This window comes from Hippocampus bargibanti, linkage group LG11, assembly GCF_051943395.1.
Source record: "Hippocampus bargibanti isolate YZ-2025 linkage group LG11, ASM5194339v1, whole genome shotgun sequence".
NCBI classification, from domain to species: domain Eukaryota; kingdom Metazoa; phylum Chordata; class Actinopteri; order Syngnathiformes; family Syngnathidae; genus Hippocampus; species Hippocampus bargibanti.
The window spans coordinates 11,394,899-11,415,431 of NC_142744.1; the positions used below are offsets into that span (position 1 = coordinate 11,394,899).

General features: G+C 42.1%; 1 protein-coding gene across 1 annotated transcript; it reads left to right on the forward strand.

Annotated features, from left to right (window-relative positions):
* The first annotated feature begins 33 nt into the window (after positions 1-33).
* On the forward strand, positions 34-19,558 carry LOC148891571 (unconventional myosin-VIIa-like). The gene is made up of 50 exons (XM_089007947.1): positions 34-169; positions 306-396; positions 476-577; positions 688-840; positions 1,016-1,084; positions 1,160-1,275; positions 1,361-1,488; positions 1,612-1,754; positions 1,991-2,104; positions 3,193-3,346; positions 3,467-3,543; positions 3,641-3,760; positions 4,591-4,733; positions 4,818-5,028; positions 5,126-5,261; positions 5,620-5,786; positions 5,867-6,007; positions 6,123-6,281; positions 6,470-6,562; positions 6,817-6,911; positions 7,179-7,263; positions 7,362-7,463; positions 7,625-7,741; positions 7,817-8,047; positions 8,165-8,383; positions 8,478-8,633; positions 9,385-9,447; positions 9,523-9,647; positions 9,764-9,890; positions 10,975-11,094; positions 11,211-11,384; positions 11,496-11,723; positions 11,897-12,064; positions 12,248-12,365; positions 12,752-12,878; positions 12,976-13,127; positions 13,216-13,397; positions 14,198-14,307; positions 14,541-14,656; positions 15,828-15,981; positions 16,082-16,237; positions 16,416-16,521; positions 16,679-16,792; positions 17,083-17,170; positions 17,242-17,339; positions 17,421-17,606; positions 17,692-17,808; positions 17,915-17,998; positions 19,081-19,200; positions 19,281-19,558. The coding sequence occupies exons 2-50, from the start codon at positions 382-384 to the stop codon at positions 19,371-19,373; spliced, it is 6,372 nt and encodes a 2,123-aa protein (XP_088864073.1). The 5' UTR covers positions 34-169; positions 306-381; the 3' UTR covers positions 19,374-19,558.
* Positions 19,559-20,533: the final 975 nt, after the last annotated feature.

Genomic DNA, 20,533 nt, shown 5'->3' on the forward strand with positions numbered 1-20,533 from the left:
AAACGGCCTCATTCTACCCTACTTCCTTCTAGGCCTCTCAGTACAAAGTCAAAGTGCCATAAAGTTTATTTGCCCTCGGTAAGTCTCCTGGCGCTTCACTGGGTAGGACGTCGTGAACATAGAGAGCGACTGACAGGAGGCTAAAATAGGAAGACCGAAAAATCGAAAGGTACCCTCCTGGTTCCATTTTTTTGTCAGTGTGAGAAAATGGAACAGAACTGCTGATCATATCATCTTTTATCGATTCTTAAATCTTCCCATGAACTGTTGGCTCGCTTTTCTTGATGTATACATTTTGGGTTCAGGCTTTGCTCTCCAAATGAAACTGGCTGATTATTCCGCCGCTTGTTCTGTATTGGAAGCTGGGAACATCGCAATTCAATGATGCTGAGAAAGGTGAGGCTTTTATGCTTGTCCAGGAATTACTGATAGTAGCCCGATGATGTAATCAATTAATTTTGTTTGCGGCTTATAGGGGGAATGGGTTTGGTTGGACTCAGGTACCGGCGTGCCTATCGGAGCTAAGATCAAAGTAACGCCGGCCGGTCAGCGTTTACTCGTAGATGATGCGGGAAAGGTAAGGCATTCTCCATCGACTTGAAATTCTCCGATGACGACCCAGATTTCACTTGAACCCGCCGTGTTACGTAATTCCCGACTTTGAAATTGGTTTCTTTTTTTCCTCAGGAGCACAGTTTGTCCCCAGAGCAAGAAGGCTCCTTTAAAATCATGCACCCTACTTCAGTGGAGGGGGTGGATGACATGATCAAACTGGGTGACATGACCGAGGCTGGCCTACTACGAAACTTGCTGCTGCGCCACAAACAAGGAATGATCTATGTATGATGATTTATGTGACATGTTCTCTGTGAACAGATTAATGGATTAAGCGGAAAAAAATATAATTACTGTATTTTAGCTAAATGTTTACGGCAGATCTCTTGAAACCCGAAAATTCAGATTAACTGTGAAAATTGCGACAAGGCGGGTATTTATATGACATTTATTTCCCCAGACGTACACGGGCTCCGTTCTGGTGGCGGTGAACCCATACCAAGTTTACCCAATATATTCAAAGGAGCAGGTGTGTTGTCAGTACATCAGGAATCAGATTAATTGGAGTATTTTTTATTAATCTGTTCATCATGCTGTCCTTCAGGTTAGGCTATACCACGGTAAAAAGCTCGGGGAACTCCCTCCACATATCTTTGCCATCGCCGAATCCTGCTACTTCAATATGAAACGACATCTTAGGAACCAGTGCTGCATCATCAGGTGGGGTGATTTAGACTTTTAGAGAAGCCTGGATCGGGTTCACAAAAGAGTCAAATTCTCTAGCGTCATTTTTTTTTTCTCAAAGTGGAGAGTCCGGAGCCGGCAAGACGGAAAGCACCAAGTTGATCTTGCAGTACTTGGCAGCAGTCAGCGGTGAGCTCTCTGAGCAGCAGATTGAAAAGCAGATCTTGGAGTCCAACCCAATATTGGAAGGTATCTCAATACTTAAGGAGCCATGTTTTTGCAAAAATGGTTCAATTTCATCACCGTGTGTCATTCACTAACATTTTCGAGAATTTCCTGATGCTGATATCTGTTTTGTGCAATCTTTCCAAGCTTTTGGGAATGCTAAGACCATCAGGAATGACAACTCCAGTCGTTTCGGAAAGTATTTGGAGATCTTCTTCAACAAAGCCGGAGTGATCGAGGGCGCTCGCGTGGAGCAATACCTTTTGGAGAAATCTCGAGTCTGCCATCAGGTGAGTCAACCGACAACAGACATCTTGTCTGTCCAAGTAGTGGGTCTCCACTAGTGGTCTTTAGTGGACTGAGATATCAGCATTTTGAGTGATTTTCTTAGAATGAATTGGCGTGCTGACTTTTTAGAGAGCGTATGCAAAATACAGAAGGAGTGCATTGCATTTTTGAGTACAATCTTGTGACAATGTGTATACGTCAAGCCTGGGGGAAAAACAAATTATTTTCTCCACTTCAGGCCCAGGAGGAGCGGAATTATCATATCTTCTACTGCATGCTAGCAGGAATCACGGAAGACGAGAAGAAAAGTCTGCATCTTAAAAATGCACAGGACTATCTATTCCTCACCAAGGTATGATACTTTTTTGTTCCATTAGTACTCAGAATATTTGTACCTCCCAAAAAGTGTTGTTTTTTTAGATTTACACTCGCATACCTGCCATGTACTCCGGTTTTGCCATAATGAGTATGGTTTTCATTATCCCATTCCGAGTTGTAGTTTATTAATGAAAATTACGGTTTCCAATAAAAACAATAAGTCAAAAATCGTCAAAATAGTAAATACCCAATGTTCATTCAAATCGAGATTGCTATGTATTGTATCTATCTCACTGTGTCCATTGAGAACAGGCGATCAGCACAGTGCGCATCTGCGCGAAACGGGTCATTCCTGGAATCGAGAGTCAAGAGTTAGCATTGTTTTTATCATTGTCTTGTAATCGAGAAAAAGCAACAACAAGTGTGACATCTAAAAGAAAAGTAAAGTCGTTATCGCGAGAAATACTCCCAAGCATTTCCAGAAGTTATACTTCGGTCAAGAAAAGATGAAAATGACACAAGTTTGTTAGATTTGCATGTTTGTTAGATGTTGTTTGTTAGATGTGCATGTTTCAAGTTACTAACAATGTCTTGCAATTCAATGTACTTTTCAAACAAGATTGATTATTAAATGTTTGGTTGATTGGAAAATACTCCCGATTTGTTTTCTTAAAATAATAGCGAACATGATATTTTCATGATTGACAAGTAGAAATTAGCGTGTTTTTTTTTCACAAATACGTATATCTTTGACATTTAACATTTGGATGGTATTGTTAGCCTCATTTTAAGTAGCTGTAATGTTAAAAATTGTTTGGCTTCAGGGGACCGACTATATATCTATAAAGAGTAACAAGAGTCATGTAATAAACACAGTGCCAATTGCACTTTTTCTTTGGCTTTTGCATGACACTTTAAATGAATAAATATATATATAACTGACCCGGGCTTCTCTGGTTTCAAAAGTTGGCAGGTATGCACTCGTTGAGATTCATATTTGGTATCATTTCAAAGTCAAAACATTTCACAGTTTCAGGCATTTGTTCACCGAGCAGGCAGTGTGCAAAATCCGCTCTTAAGATTGTTAACCGTCACATAAATCCACCTCACTCTTGATTACAGGGTGACTGCATCACGTGCGAAGGGAGAGAAGATGCCCAAGACTTTGGGCGTATTCGGTCTGCTATGAAAATCCTGACCTTCTCCGATCAACAGTGTTACGAAATTCTCAAGTTGCTTGCGGCCATATTACACATGGGAAATGTCCACTTTGAAGGCAAGTTGCATGTTATGGGGTGGGGGGTGATAATAATCATCTTGAGGGATATCTGATTTTGCAAAACCTCAAGAAATATTGTTTTCTTCCAAATGGATCTTTCTGTTATTTTTTCTGCAGGAAACACACAAAATAACTTGGAAACCAGCGACGTCAGTAAATCGGAACATTTCAGCATGGCGGCATCTCTGCTACAGGTTTGTCTTGTCTCGTCACCTGCCGGTGTGACGTAACTTTAGGGGTGCCGCATCAATGTGGGAATATTCTGTTTGTTGTGCATTTTTTTTCCTACAGGTCACAAATTCAGTGCTCGCTTCCAGCTTAACTCATCGTTCCTTCATGACGAATAGAGAGATGGTGACCAAACCTCTCGACTGTGAGCAGGCCTCTGCGTGCAGGGACGCTTTTGTGAAGGTCTGATCCACAAACACTCATTCACATTTTTTTCATATTTATTTCATATTTTCAAATTGCCAAACGAACGTTTGTTTGGCAATTTGCATACATACGCAAACATTGCATTGTGCACCATGACGACAAACGACAACTGGACCATAATCTTCAGCAAGGGATATTTACCATAAATTTAGCAAGGGAGCTTTTGTGGTAGGTACTTCCTTAATTACAAAAATCCTTTATACGTCGCAACAATGGTTTTTTACTTTGCGATTAGTCGTCTTATTGTGTTTCAAGTTGTGAAAAATGGGGCAGGCAACTTTAGGGCCAGGCAGGCAACTTTTCAGAGTTGTCTGCCCGGGTGTCCACTAACTTTTTGTCATGAGTTTCAGACACTGCTACTACTAGTAATAATTACTACTATTACTATGACTAAATAATAATAATAATTACAGTAAAGTCTCGTTATATCGATATCGGATATATCGATAGTCCCGGTTATATCGATACTATTTCTATGCACGCACGGAGAAAATTACATGCAAACAGGGTCGGATATATCGATAGTCCCGGTTATATCGATATTTTTTCGGACTCCCTTGAATATCGATATAACGAGACTTTACTGCATTATTATTTTACTTCAAGATGGCGCCGCGACATTAGCTGCCTTTACAGCAGCTCCTGTATTTTGTTTTTTCTGCTGTGAAATGTAAATTTCTCCACTGTGAGACAAATAAATGCAATGTAATTAATTACTACGGGCTAAATTGTGAACTCGACACATTGCAAGTGATGACTAATTGAAGGATGACGATGACGCGTGCGTGTGTGTCGCCTCCTCTCAGGCAATCTACAATAAACTCTTCATCTGGATTGTTGGGAAAATCAACGGCGTCATCCACCAAAGAATCGCCGACTACTCCAAATCATCCTATTTGTCAATCGGCCTACTTGACATATTTGGTTTTGAGAACTTCCATATCAACAGGTCGTAAGACTCACCATGCATGCTCATGTTCTTTCGTAAAAGTCGCCTCTGGAATGGAACGTTTTTTTTTTTTTTTTCCTCTAGTTTTGAACAGTTATGCATCAACTTTGCAAATGAGAAGCTGCAGCAATTCTTTGTGGGTCACATTTTTAAGCTGGAGCAAAAGGAATATCTGAAAGAACATATTGTGTGGAACAACATCAACTTTGGTGACAATCAGACGATTCTGGACCTTCTCGCCGGGAAACCTTGTAACCTTCTTGCTCTGATTGATGAAGAAAGCCATTTTCCAAAGGTAGTGTTGTGCAGCATCAGCATTTGGTTTGACGGTAACACATCACGTTCAATGCTTATCCTATTTTTCATGTCACATTATTTATGGTCCGCGGCAGGGCTCAGCTCTGACGATGCTCGGCAAGATGAACGAGCAGCACCGTGGGGACAAGACTTTTATCCCTTCGAAAAGGGAGCACGACACCCACTTTGGGATTCATCATTTTGCCGGCATCGTTTATTATGATTCCAAAGGTGGGCGCACCAGTTTCAAAGCACATTACAAGGAATGAACCAGGGGGGTACGCTTGCCTGGAATTGGGGCCCAAGTTGATGTATGGTAACCCTTTCATTATCTATCTAGCTCGCTGCCTAGCTAGCTAGCTGTCTAGCTGTTCTATATCTATCTAGCTAGCTGTCTAGCTAGCTATTTAGCTGTCTAGCTAGCTGTCTCGCTGTCTAGCTAGCTAGCTAGCTGTCTAGCTAGCTGGCTTTCTAGCTAGCTACACTGTAGATATCTAGCTGTCTAACTAGGTGTCTACCTAGCTAGCTGTCTAGCTGTTTGTCTTTTTACTTATTTTGTTTGTCTATTTATTTTTTGTGTATATTAAAGGGTTCCTTGAGAAGAATCGAGATGGCGTGAGCTCGGATATCTTCAGCATGGTTGGCATGTCTACCAACAAGCTGCTTCAGCATATTTTCATGGCAGAGTTTTCAACCAACGGCACAAAATTGGCAAAAAACAAGCGGGTCATGATCACGCCCAGGAATTCCATGCGAGTATGTCCTTCTAATAAAGAGTTCAACGGTTTACCGCAATTCCCCGGGCTCGCCTTCCTATGTGCACGATGTTCTTGCAGTCCCCCGCTGACAACCACAAGCAAGTGCCAACCCTTAGCGGTCAATTCCGGCAGTCTCTAGATGCCCTCATGAAAGCGCTCTCTGTCTGCCAGCCGTACTTCATCCGCTGCTTCAAACCAAACAACAACAAGCAGTCCGAGGTGCCTAAAAATACAGGAAAAAAGCCATTTGGCTCATTTCTTGTAATTTCTCCCCAAAAAAAAAACAGATGGTGAAAATGCTCTACATAAGCTTTATTTGTTCTGCCACTCCAAGGACTTTGACCGAGAACTTTGTATGCGTCAACTGAGATACTCTGGCATGATGGATACCATCCGCATCAGGAAACTGGGCTATCCCGTTCGCCACACCTTTGTCGAGTTTGTGACTCGCTACAGAGTGCTTCTGAAGACAACCGTCTGTGACCCCGAAACTGTTAGTCACCTTCTGGTCCTTTGCGTTCTTTTTTTTTTGATCGAATTAGATGTCACTGGGAAAAATTATCCTGTGACTGTGAAGTGTCCTTGAGAGTTTTGAAAGGGGCTTATAAATTCAATGTATTATTATTATTATTATTATTATTATTATTATTATTAATCATATATTCCGTGTTTTGGCATCAGAACACAGCCGCTGCCTGTTGTGAAGCCATCTGCCGTACGGCGTTGACAACACCAGATGAGTGGAAAATCGGGAAGACCAAGATTTTCCTGAAGGTTCTGAAAACTTTTCATTTCTTTTATGCATTGAATTTGTATGAGTTAACAATATTTTCTCACATGGTGGCGCTATACCGTAGTCTGCTCCAAAAATATATCTATACATACTTTACATCGGAAGCTTTTATTTATTTTCTTTTCAGGTAGTCCGACTTTCCTAACAGCTATTTTTTTATAAACTTGGCAATGTATTGCAGAAATGTGCTGGACAAATACAGAGTGGAAAATGTTTTATTTTTATTATTTTCCAGGATGCTCATGATGCTATCCTGGAACGGCTGAGGGAAAATGAACTGAGCACGAAAGCTCTCGTGATCCAGCGATTCATGCTGGGATACAAGCACAGGTGCCATTTTTCATTCTTGACATAACTCATGTCAATCATAACTTGAAACAGAGAGAAGTTTGACTGTCAGTACCTGATATGCTTTTTCATGTTGATGGAAGTGTTCTAATGGGATGTTTTAAGCTTACTGTTTCATGCATAGAGACGAGCTATTTTGTCCCTCTCAGATTTCAAATACCAGTAACGAATCAGAGCCAAAAGTTGGACCCCTGTTGTTATATTACAGTTACGGAGTTACCACTTGTTTTTTATTTTAATTTTATATAGAAAGTCGTTTCTGAAGAAGCGGAGGGCGGCTGTGGTGCTTCAGAAAAACTGGAGAATTTACAGGGAAAACAAAACAGGACACAAGGTCCCAGCATCTAACTAACATCCTGTTCTTATTCTAACACCAGCAGTAAAATTGTCAAAACTTTTTTTTGCTCCCTCTGCCACATCTGCTCGGAATAGCTCCTGCAAGGTTTTGAACGCCTCGTGTCAAAACTCCATGGTCGGAAGCTTCAGTCTCAGTATCAAAGGCAACGAGCAGCAACGCTCACGTTACAAGCTCACGTATGTCATCCAGATCATGCTTGCATGCAATCCGTAGCAATTTGCTGTTCTGTATTGTATTTTGTCAAACCGCTTTGCAATGTGTTGCTGAATTCTTTCAAACGTCCTTCAATTCTGGGATGACCCATAAATTGACGAATAATGACAGTGATCATGTGTAGGTACGTGGTTACCGGGCAAGGAAGAGTTGGAGGCGGAAGAGAGAGGCAGTCATAATGCTGCAGGCTTACACCAGAGGAGTCCTGGCAAGACGATTATTTTCAGAAATGAGGATTCAGGTCAGTGTGGAACCTGTTGAAATGGAAAAAAAAGACATTCGATGATTTCCACACTCCATCTTTCACTTTTACCAGAGCCCCCATGAACCCCCTGCAGCGTTTGCACCAGAAGATCAGGTGACCGAAGAGGACATTGCCCTGGAGCTTCAGCACAGACTCGAAGAAGTTATCGTAGAGGCTCAACAAGCTCGCGAGGAGCTTGAGCCAGTCACCGAGATGGATGTGGCGGATGATAAAAGAAATGTCCTTTCCATACCTCTCGTGACGGTTACCACCTGTGAAGAACTGGAATCAGAGGAAATTGAGGTTTGATCTTAGCTATAAATCATAGCTACAAGAGATCTTAGCTATAAAAGTGCTAATACGTACAGTAAATAGCCTTCAAACCGTACAGCCTGACACCAATTTATTTGGACGACATAGAGAGCGGAGACCAGGTCTGAGATAAGCATCCCGGCCTCAGACACAACCAGCCGGAGTCTGTCAATTGACGAAGAGGATGATGAGTTTGAAGACTTCACAGAGGAGTTTTCCTTCTACAAATTCAGCGTCCTTCACTTCCAGGGTGACGCCAGCCACACGCACATAAATCAGAGACTCCGGAAGCCTCTTCTTCAACACGACGATGAGAGCGACACACTGGTGAGTCGTAAAATGCGTCATCTGCATATTTGAGCTTCCGATATTTATTTTTCTCTCTTTTGGACAACGCCTGCGATCTGTCATTTCTGGACAGGCTTGTCTGACCGTATGGTGGATTATACTACGATTCATGGGGGACATACCCGAGCCCAGATCTCAGGATGCGACTTCTCAGCTCTCCGTTAGCATTTCTCGCCATCTTCCTCTCAGGCAAGCCAGGAGGCTGAGCAACCTGGTGGGACTCGACCAGGTAAGGGAGGAATAAAAAAAATAACCAAATAAATAAATAATTAACTCAATCACTGCCAGATGTGCAAAAATGTGTCCGCGCCAGAGCCTGGATTCTTGTCATTTTCATTCAAACTGGAAGACCGACAGAATATTGAGTTTTAGGACTACATAAACATTCAATGCAGCGTAAGAAACCCTTGATCCTCTTCTTTCACCAGAAAGAAAGAGTTAATTCCTAAATGATATGGGTCTGCGGTTGTATGAGCTTGAAATGAGGGCGGCTGTCCAAATTATAATGCAATACATACCTGTACATATTGGTTTGTATAGCGCTTTAACTACAGCCGAAACTGGAATAAAGCACTAACATGGACAAAAGGGGAAATACTGCCCTCTTCTGGAAGAGAAAAAACATTGCCAGATGTCTGGTCAGCGCTTCATCAACACCCAAGCAAGAAAAAACAAAACCCAAACTAATTTGCATCTTTTCAATTCCCAAATAAATTTGTGAATGGCAGTGAATGAGTTAATGTGTTTATTTCTTTGTGTATTTTTTTATGTGTTCTTTTTTTGTTGTTGATTTGTTTTTAACCACATTTGTGTTGCGTTAATTAACAAAAAGTAATAGTGAGCATAATTCATTTTATGCCCAAACTAAATGCACAACCCTCTGATATTTATCCGCCGTGGAAAGGGATAATGAAAAACGGTTTTACAAATGTCCTTCTTTTCGCTGTGCATGCGGTTTAATTTTGACTTTTACCTCTTAGAAAATACTGAGGAAGAACAAGAAAAAGCACGGGAACAGGAAACCTTCTGCTATTCTTGAAGAGGTTAGTCTCCAAGGGACTGTATCTTTGCTGCGCTTTAGTTTCCAATTCAACCGTTTCCATTGTGTCACAAACCAGCCGGACAGCTTCACCGAGGATGAGGACGTTTTGATAGGGGAGGGTCCTACATTGGACAGGCCGCTTTCCCCCCTGGAAAAACTGCACATCATTGTTGGATATGCGCTCTCCAAACGAGGCATCAGGTGGGTCAATATGGTGTCTCTTCAGAATGGCTTATTGAGAGGGCGTCAAGTGCCCCCAAACCAAAAGACTATTGAAGTTTACTTAGCATTTTATTTTTACGTTGTGTTTCTCACAGAGATGAGATTTACTGTCAGATCTGTAAGCAGCTGCTGAACAATAAAAACAAAATGAGCTGCATGCAAGGATGGGCTCTACTCTCCATATGTCTGGGGATCTTCCCCCCGACGGAACTTTTCATCGAGGTCAGCTTCTGCCAATTTTCGTTCTTGAAATTGCATTGCACGTGATAAATGTCGTTGGAGAAGGCCACGTTTGATAAATGTGGGGAGCAAGGCTAGATTTACACTGCATGTCCCTACTTCACTCAGTCCTGAGTTTCTCATGTCAGAAAAAGAAATCTTGTCAATCGTCAGCAAAGCGGGTGTTCATCAATGCCTTTTGTGTATGTTCTATTATCCCTGTTTGTTACTCAACTTGAATACTGTAATTTCTGCACTATAAGGGGCACGCAAGAGCCCTCATTTATTAAAAAAAAAACGACCGCGCGCCTTATATGTCAAGTAATATTACTGTCAACAATCATTGACTTCATTTCCCCCTGTAGAAGAAGTAGTGTGCGGTGCATGCTGGGATATATATAGATATAACAGCATTTCATTTCGGTAATTTCGTAAAATTACATCACCAGGTGGATTTTTTTTCTCTATTTCGCTATCATTTTCCATTTTTGACACAATTATTAGAAATGGATTTTTTTTTGCTTGATTTTGTATTTAGGTTCTCAAAAAATGTTTATTTCTGAAAAGATTAATGAAAAAAATCATAAAAACCTCTAAGGAACATTAACATTTTGGAGCAGGAAGCTTGGAAATATCTGAAAATTATATTTATTATTGTTTTATGATTAATTCTGATAAAACCCTGAAATATTTCTGAGCTCATAAAAATGGACAAAATACCACACATTACATTATTCTGAAATTTCTATTTTAGTGTTCAACATCAACGAAGGAAAATTATGGTGAAATCGGACTGTTTTGTTGACATTCCCTTTCACGCAGCTCATTGGTACATAATGTAACCCCAGCCTGTACTCTAGTGCCTCATAATGTGATGTGCCTTATATACAGAAAACATTTTGAAACACGTCCTTCGATGAAGGTGCGCCTTATATATGGGAAAAGTTTGAAAATACACCATTCATTGTGCCTCATGATCCGGAAAATATGGTCATTTTCAAAAAATATACCAGGTTCCCAATTGTCTCTTTCGCCTGTTTTTTTTCTTTAACTCATTATTCATGCCTTATTTCACTTTTACACACAGTATTTGGAGGGCTTCATCCGCAGGGGGCCAAATGGCTACGCAGAATATTGTCAGGAGCGTCTGCGTCGCATTAAAGCCAATGGAGAAAGAAAAGAGCTTCCATGTTGGATGGAATTACAGGTACAAGCTTCCTGATGCCAAGCTGTTTAATTGTGCAGGTGCAAATAAATGGCAAGAGACTTAATTCACGAACCCAAGAGAGTCACTTATAGGCCAATCCTTTTCCCTATTGACAGGCTGTCAAAGCTTTGGAGCCGATAGAAATGACTGTGACTCTAACAGATGGCAGTAATGTCAGCCTGCAGCTGGACTCTGCCTCCACCTCTGCAGAGGTCTGTCAAGCTGTGGCTGACAAGATAAATCTCAGAGACACATATGGATTCTCCCTCTACATTCGTCTTTTTGATAAAGTGAGCTTTCTTTCCTCTGGTAAATAGGAGAGGGGTTGTACTGAAGGCCGGCTTTTCTACATCTTGCGCATATTTGACAGCACGCTAATCGGGTTGACCTTTCCACTCCAGATGTGGTCTTTAGGCTGCTGTGGGAAGCACGTGTTGGATGCTGTGTCTCAGTGTGAGCAGGAGATGAGGCGTCAGGGCAAGCAGGAGAAGGACACCCCCGTGCAACTCGCAGTCCGCAAAGAGCTGTTCACGCCTTGGCACAACTGCTCTGAAGACTCGGTCAGCACCGATCTTATCTACAAGCAGATCGTTCAGGGCATCAAGTCAGGAGAGTACACGAGTGAGAAGGTGAGCCTCGGAACACAGGCAAATGGCGTTTTCGTCATTATAAGTGCCGTGCACGCTGGGTCCAAGAGGACAGTAATTTCATCTGTGCTGTATGTCATGCATATTAGCATATTTGGCAATAAAGCTGACTTTGACTTTGACAATAGTCACGAACATGGCAATGCGTTCCTCAGGAGGATGAATATGTCCAGTTGGCAACCAAACACTATTACATCCAGTTTGGCTCGACTTACACCAAAGAGAATGTGCAGAGGGTGGTTGAGGACTGCATCGCTCTTCCTCTGATCGAGAACAAATCCATGGCCAAGTGGATTCAACTCATTAGCTCAGCATACTTGCAGGTAAGGCAAAATGTGGCGCCTGTTCCTGTTTTCATGCCAAATATTCGCACCGTATGTGAGTCCAAACAATAAATTCATATATAATACATAAAATGTAATCTTAGTTGTTTTCGGATCATCTCCCCACGTTCAAAAATGGAGTTGGGTGACACCCAAATCACAAATGGTGTCTTCACTTCACAGGGAGATTACACAAAGGGGACCGTGAGCAAAGACACTGTGAAAGGAGAACTTGTTGACTGCGCTCGAGTGGACTGGCCAATCCACTTCTCCAAGTTTTATGAAGTTACGATGGTATCAGGTTAGTCACCATGTTTTGACACGTCTCTTACTGTCGAACTCAACATCAGACGGGTTTGTTAATCCAGCCACTGCATTTTGCTTTCGGAAATTATGCTACCTTGATGCTATTTTTAATGCAATTTACCATAGTCAAGCTAACAAATAGCATCAATGGCGCAGCGCTACAACCCTTTCAAGCAATAGATATTTGAACACACATGGCAAGGCAACACATGTAGACAGACAATGTAACCAAATTGGAGGTACCAAAAAATGTCTAGAGCGACTTCATAAATGAAATGTCTTGTTATTATGATTATTTATGGTATTTCCATTCATTTCAATTAGAAAAGATGATTTTGAGATATCATGTTTTGAGTCAAAGTACTGCATGTATGTCCACAGGACCCACTTTGCCCAAAAGTAGGTTTGTTGTGGCTGTAAACTGGAACGGCATCTTATTCATGGATGGAAGAGATAAGAAACTCCTTGAGCTGCCTTACCTGGAGGTAAAAGAAGTCAGAAAGTTGAGGTATGCTCCATGTTTGCATCGTTTACTGCTAATGTTATAATTTGAGGTCGGTCATACTGACGCAGATCTGACTTGCTCTAACGATGGCGTATTTAAGTCACCAGTCGGTGAGTGTATCCACGGTCGGAGGTGAATTTGTGCTCATGTGTGGCGAAGCCGATGATATGGCTGCGCTTGTAGACCAAAATTTGGATGGACTGCGAGCCCGCTCGATGTTTGCTCTTGCCCAGCAGGATTCCATTAAATCAGGTGAGCGTTTCAAGCATTTCCACAGCATGTCACTCAAGACACCCAAGCAAGAAGAACCTCTGATTTTCACACTGCACCCCGCCAACAGATGATCCCCGATTCTTGAGCTATAAACAAGGAGACCTCTTGTTGATAGAAAACGATCAGGAGTATTCCTCTGACAAGAACGTGGTCAAAGCTACAAATCAAAAAACAAATCTCAGCGGTGCCATCTACAAGGACGCATTGCAGTTTCTTCCAACTCTGAGCAGACCCACTGAGGACATGCTGGTATTGTATCTTGAATTTTATTTGGCCAAGAGGATTTTATTGTGCATTTGTACTGTACGACATCTTTTGGACCAAATTTTCAATACCGACACTCCCCAACTTACGACCATTCAACTTACGAATAACGGTACACACGAACATTTTTGCGGCAAAGATTTTCGGACAGAGATACTGTAAGTTAGATTTTGTATTGCGCCGCTTTTTCCGGCCAAGCTCACTTGCGATTGGCTGCGTACAGTGTTAGACGCACACAGACACATTGGAGTTTTCAAGGGCTGGATGTTTACGCGACGGACACCAAGGCTGACCAATCAGCGCCCGGCTGTGCTAAAGTATTTCCAACGAGTTCATGCCCTGATCCTCCAAGCTCGCTTATGATTGGCTGTGTAGAGTATGTGGGCGGGGAGAAAATCCCTCTTCCCAGTTGACGCTCCAGGAGGACGCGATGCGTTGCAAAAAGTAATGGCTGCTGCCACGTAATTCAATAACGATGTGCCAGCAGCTTTAGTAATGGATATAGAACCCAAGGATATATGTCATCGTACTACAGTATGTGTGAATTTATTTTACGACTGTAAGAGCCTCTGTGTTTTCTACTTCCCTGTTCAGTGTTTGACTTAAACATACATTTCATACAAAATATAGCACTGAAGCAACTTATGAACAAATTCATCTTACAAACGACTGCTTGGAATGTATCTCGTTTGTAAGGTGGGGAGCGTCTGTAATACATACGGATAATATTGACGTATTCGAAGCGACGTGGATGACGACAAATTTTGTTTCGATGGCCCCATCAGGAGCTGCTGAGTCCGGGCCGGAGGAAATCATCTGTTACACAAAGTGGGCCCCAAAGAGAAGAAACAGTTGCTCCCGTCTCTTTAAGAGAGTTTGCGCTTGACCATTTTAGGTGATATGTTTTGGCAATACAGACACGATACAACATTTATGTGTGTGTGTGTGTGTGTGTGTGTGTGTGTGTGTGTGTGTGTGTGTGTGTGTGTGTGTGTGTGTGTGTGCGTGTGTGTGCGTGTATATATATATATATATATATATATATATATATATATATATATATATACACCATGCAGACCCCCTGCGCGGACCCCTAAAATGTCTGTCTAACCCCTCACTCTGTCACAGACCTCTCGGTAAGGAAAGGCTGTGGGTGTGTTCAAGAGAACCTCTGAAGCAGCCACTCATGAGGATCCTGGTCCGCAACTCTGAGCTAAACTCCTTTGCCTGCAGCGCCTTCACAGATATCCTCATCGCCAACCGCCGTTGCGACATCCGATTGAATAGCACCGTTAACCTGTGACCGAGCAAATTGGGTGCAAACCTCTCATTTTATCGCTGTAGTATCGCTGTGTTTTTCCTTCGTCCCCGAAACCGCTCGCAATGGATTTCGAAGTGCTTTGTCTCGACGTGAAATGGACAGGAAGTGGAAATGGATGATATTCCATCCAGAAGTCTGCGATTTGTCTCGAGGGTCCTTAAATCATTCACTGCCAGACAATATGCAAATATGTGTCCATTCATGTACCAGGGTTTTTGTCATTTTTACTCAAATTGCAGGACTGTCAAAGATGTTTGTTCGGATACTGTGAACAAAGGCTCGAACACAGGAAGATTGTCTTTTACTGCCGGCAGCCATTGATGACCGACGCCCAACCTCTGCAGACCACTGCCAAGCTATTTATTGAGAGTATATGCAAATTTAAGTGACATTAGTAAAACACAGTCTTCTTGATTTGAATACCACACGCCTGGATGTCCCATGATACAAGCACCAACACCCATAAACCAACAGAACATAGACATTTAATGGGTTGTCTTTCCATGAACGGATAGATTTGTAACCTGGCTAATGAGCTCTTCCTGTGAAGGACTTACCAAGTCCTAAATTCCGCCCAAGGCCAAATCTCCTACCTGAGAATGACAGTTTAATAGGCTGTGTCTGTTCACCTGAGATTGACCCCAGCTTCCATTGTGGGCCTCGTGTTCGGCCAACTAAGCATACAACAGTATGAAGTATTTTACATATGATAACTTCTAGTCTGTCTATTCTCTATCAAGACAAGATTCTAACAGAATATTGAGTTTTAGGACTCCATAAATATTCAATGTAGCGTAAGTAACCTGAGACTCTTCTTTCATCAGAAAAAAAATGTTATATGGGTCTGGAGTTATCTGAGCTTGAAGTGGGGGAGGCTTTACACAAGGCAAATGCTGCCCCCTCGTGCCGGAGGTCTGACCAGAGCTTGATCCACACCCCAAGCAAGAATAACCAAAATCAAACAAATTCTGGAATAGCGCTCCATGTCATGCTTTTCAATTCCCGAATAAATTCAAGAATAACAGTGAATGAGCTCAAAAGATTTCCGCTGTGACTCTGACGACACTGAATGAATCCTTGACGTCGACCGCTACCCATTTTGAAGTACATGGGTGACTACCCCATCAAACAGGTTCGCAGTCCGCTAGAGTTGACTGACCAGATCTTTGGCCCTGCGACGCAACACGAGCTTCTGCAGGATGAGATCTACTGCCAGATCATGAGACAGATGACAAGTAACAGAAACAGGTCATTACAGTCTACCTGCGTGTACATGTGCATGTATCGATCGTTATTTTGACGATATCGCTTGACCCCTAAAGACCACAAAACCATCTGCCCTCCGCAGGTTGAGCATGGAGCGAGGTTGGCAGCTGATGTGGTTGTGTTCGGGCTTGTTCCCACCCAGTCAGTATTTGATGAGGCATGCTCAACGTTTCCTTGAATCAAGACGCAGAGAACCTCTGGCTGCAAGATGTCTCCAGAGGCTGCAGGAGATGCGCAGGTCAGGTTGTGTGTGAAAAGACACAAGTTTTATATAAGGCACAAAAAAATGATATTGACATTCCTGCTCCAGTGCTTCTGGAGATGAGTGTACGTCCTTTATGAAAGTTGCACCAGACCGATTGAAATTTCCAATATCATCCTTCAACATTTGTCTCCTGCATGTTTGATGTGCTCAGTAAAGAGCCCAGGAAACGTCCGCCACCTTTAGTCGAAGTAGATGCCATCCAGCAGAACAGCACCCACATTTTCCAGAAAATTCACTTCCCAAATGACACCAACGAGGTACATTGCCAAATTTCCCTGCGCACTTTTCACAGAAAACTTGTATTGTTTCATAAGATTCCAAGTCGTTCTCGGTAGATGCTTTTACACTGACCCCCCCCCCCCCCCCCCCCCCCCCCCCCCCCCCCCCGTCCCTTCTCCCCACACTCCTTTCCAGCTATTTGAGGTGACATCTACAACCACAATCCAAGATCTTAGCTACAGTATTGCTTCTCAGATCAAACTGACCTCGCCTGATGGCTACGGCCTCTTTCTGAAAATGCCACATAAGGTATGTATATATATGTATGTATGTATGTATGTATGTATGTATGTATGTATGTATGTATGTATGTATGTATGTGTGTGTGTGTGTGTGTGTGTGTGTGTGTGTGTGTGTGTGTGTGTGTGTGTGTGTGTGTGTGTGTATGTATGTGTATGTATGTATGTATGTATGTATGTATGTATGTATGTATGTATGTATGTATGTATGTATGTATAACTAGGGACTTAACTGGTACACAAAGACAAAGGAGTGGTGAACACGTTCTAAAATGTTCACTCATTTTCTTTTGACTTTAGATGCTGAGCTTGCCCGAGCAGACGTATTTCTTTGACAGTATACGGGAGGCATCCGATATTCCAAAGAAAGGAAAAAAAGTCCGAGAAGGTAAACGGTCATCCGGACACGGGATTTTCTCAGCTTCCACGATGTTTTCTAATTGACATTTTCCTCACCAGCCCCCCTAGCCTACGCTCTGATTTTTAAGAGGAAGCTCTGGTTCAACGTGATACCGGGCAAAGACTTGATCGCAGACCTCACCTTCCATTTCCCGCAGGTATCGAAAGTCACCTTGATTGATTGTGAAGAATCGTTTTCAACATGTCACTCCAACGTGTTCTTCAATGCCGCTGTCAAGGAGCTGCCGAAATATCTCCAGGGCTATCACAACTGCAGCAAGGAGGACATGATCAAAATCGGCGGCCTGCTTTTCAGAGCCAAAGTGGACTCTGACAGGTCACAGTTTGTCATGATCCCCAAAATGCTGAAAGACTTGGTCCCCGCTGACCAGATCAAAAGTGCCTCCCCCGAGGAATGGAAGAAGGTAGCAGAAAGTGACAAACGTCGCATTCAGAAGCTTTGTGCACTTTGACCTCCGCAGGAAAATGACCCATGTGTCGTTTTTGCAGCACATCATGTCATCCTACAACAAGCAGAGTGGCATCACGGTGGAGGAATGCAAAATCGCATTCCTGCAAGCCATATCGAGCTGGCCCACGTTCGGTTGTACCTTCTTTGAAGTTAAAGTATGCTATAAGGAAGGAAAGACACATCTGCAGGCGATGAGAGCGCCTACGCTAATTACCCCAGCGAGATCATTCACAATTACGTTTTTTTTTTTTTTTTTTCCAGCAAACGTGTGAATCAAGCTACCCGAGTACAGTTTGCATCGCTATCAGCAAGCAAGGCGTAAGCTTAATCGACCCAAAATCAAAGGTATGCACACTAACCACCGCCGCTTATAAACTCTTCACTGCATTCACTGCCAGACCATATGCAAAAATGGGTCCACTCCAGTGCCAGGGTTTTTGTCATTTTCACTCAAATTGCAGGACACACAGAATATTGATAATAATAATAGTTATTATGAATATTATATAGGGAAAGATCATTTAGATATACTGTGACTGGAAGATAAAGCATCTTAAAGGACTGGAGTTCTGTTTGTGATGTAATGTAAGGAAAGAGATGCCCATTTCACAGTAAGATCAGAGCATTGTCATCAAATGGTGAGTATAGTTTTTGCTTTTTTGAATGTTGCTGTGCCGATTACCATTTTGTGTTTGGGAGCTTCTTACTGAGCGAGTTGATTGTTCTGTAGCCACAAGGGGACATAAGCCAGTGTCTTCTTGTGCCGGTCCCAAGCCCGGATAAATACAGAGGGTTGTGTCAGGAAGGGCATCCGACGTAAAAGCTTGGCCAAAACAAACATGCGGATCAAACCTCTAAAGATGGAGGACACTGATTTGCTGTGGCGACCCCTTGAAGGGAAAAGCCGAAAGGAAAAGAAGAAGATTATGAATATTTTATATATATATATATATATATATATATAAATGCAGCGTAAGAAACCTTAGCTTCTCTTCTTTTATCCGAGAAAATGATGAGTTAATTCCTAAATTTTATGGGTTATCTGAGTTATCTGAGCCTGAAATAGGGCCAGCTGTACAAAATACAATACGTACATATTGATTTATACAGCGCTTTAACAACAGCTGAAGCTACAACAAAGCGCTAACATGGACAAAAGGCAAACGCTGCCCCCTCGTGGAAGGGAAAAAACATTTCCAGAGGTCTGACCGGGTCTTTATCGGCTCCCTCTGCAAAAAACAAAAAAAAATCTGAATAAATCCGGGAATGGCGGCAAATGAGTTAATGTTAGGCAATGAAAGGCTCACGTTTTTATTCAACCAAATGTCTAAGTGTCGCCATTTTTATGACATTGTCAGTTTTGTTTTTAAATCCATGCCAACCAAAAATGACATTTCAATATCTTGGGTTATGATGTGAACCTCCAGGAGTTGCTGGTCATGCACCCGTTCAGTCGCATCACAGAGTGCCACAGCGTCAGCGGCGTCTTCCAGATGACCATCGGCACCATTGTCCGAGGGAACGTCTTTGTCTGTGAAACCTCACAGGTGACCGACCGCTTTTATGACCCAAATTTTTTTGGTTTCCAAAAAGAACAGTCGCTGACAACCTCTATGCCATGTTTCAGGGACACACAATAGAGGACCTTCTAAGATCATATGTCCGGATGTATGAAAGGCAAAGACAGGCCTTTCGATCCAAAAACCACATGTTTCCCTGAGCGCCCTCCATAAACGTAATTAAGTTCAGATGAGTATCTGGACTTCATCATCAGACAAGAATATTTAACATTTGTATTTTCCATCTGTGTCATTCCAATTCATACTGTCATTTTTGTGTAGACTCACTGTAGCAAGCTCATAAATTATGAAAACGGAATAAATGTGTCTATAACATATGCTCAAATATTGTCCTTCTCCAGCAGTTGTTTTTATTACTTCATTTTTGGGGATGCAGTTATTTGCCGCTCGTAAATCATCTGAATAACATAAGCACACTCTATGGCTTCCGGCGACCAATAACAAACCCTGTTTACCAATTTAGATCGCAAATCGTTGCTATTCTCATTCAACTAAATAAGATTACCAAAAACAAAGCCCTTTCTGTACTCCTTAACTCATTCACTGCCAGACTTGCAAAAATATGTCCACTCCAGTGCCAGGGTTTTTGTCATTGTCACTCAAATTCCAGGCCCCACAGAATATTGAGTTTTAGGACTACATAAATATTCAATGCAATGTAAGAAACCGTACACTCTTCTTTCATTAGAAAAAAAGAGTTAATTCCTAAGTTATATGGGTCTGAAGTTATATGAGTTTGAAATGAGGGCGGCTGTCCAAAATACAATGTAAAATATAAGTTTATATAGCGCTTTAACAACAGCTGAAGCTGGAACAAGGCGCTAACATGGAAAAAAAAGGGAAATGCTGTCCCCTTGTGGAAGGGAAAAAAACATTTCCAAAGGTCATGGCCAACGCTTTATCAGCACCCAAACAACAAAAAACAAAACCCGAACAAATTTGGGAATGCCGTTCTATGTCATGTTTTTAATTTTCAAATAAATTCAGGAATGGCAGTGAATTAGTTAAAGTAATAACACTCCGGCATTGTCCATCAAAACCAAGCCTAATCCTTTAAAGGCTGTTTTTTTAGGGACAGTCTTTGTATTTAAGCTAAACTTTGTTGCTACATATTGTATTTGTTCATTAAAAACGGCAGTTATTCAGGTAATTTATCAAATGTCAGACAATGTCCTGGAATGCCCTGCAGCCTCGGAGGAAATCCAAAAGTGTGTGTGTGTGTGTGTGTGTGCGTGCGTGCGTGTCTGTGTGTTGCTGTTCTGTAGTCAGTTTATAGAATCCTCATAGCTTTAAGACTATT

What these genes read in the sequence shown, in the direction of transcription:
- LOC148891571 (XM_089007947.1), top strand. An exon ending in CGCCCAGGAATTCCATGCGA is followed by an intron (nt 5,787 to 5,866) that starts GTATGTCCTTCT and finishes ATGTTCTTGCAG; the next exon opens with TCCCCCGCTGACAACCACAA. An exon ending in TCCCAAATGACACCAACGAG is followed by an intron (nt 16,522 to 16,678) that starts GTACATTGCCAA and finishes ACTCCTTTCCAG; the next exon opens with CTATTTGAGGTGACATCTAC.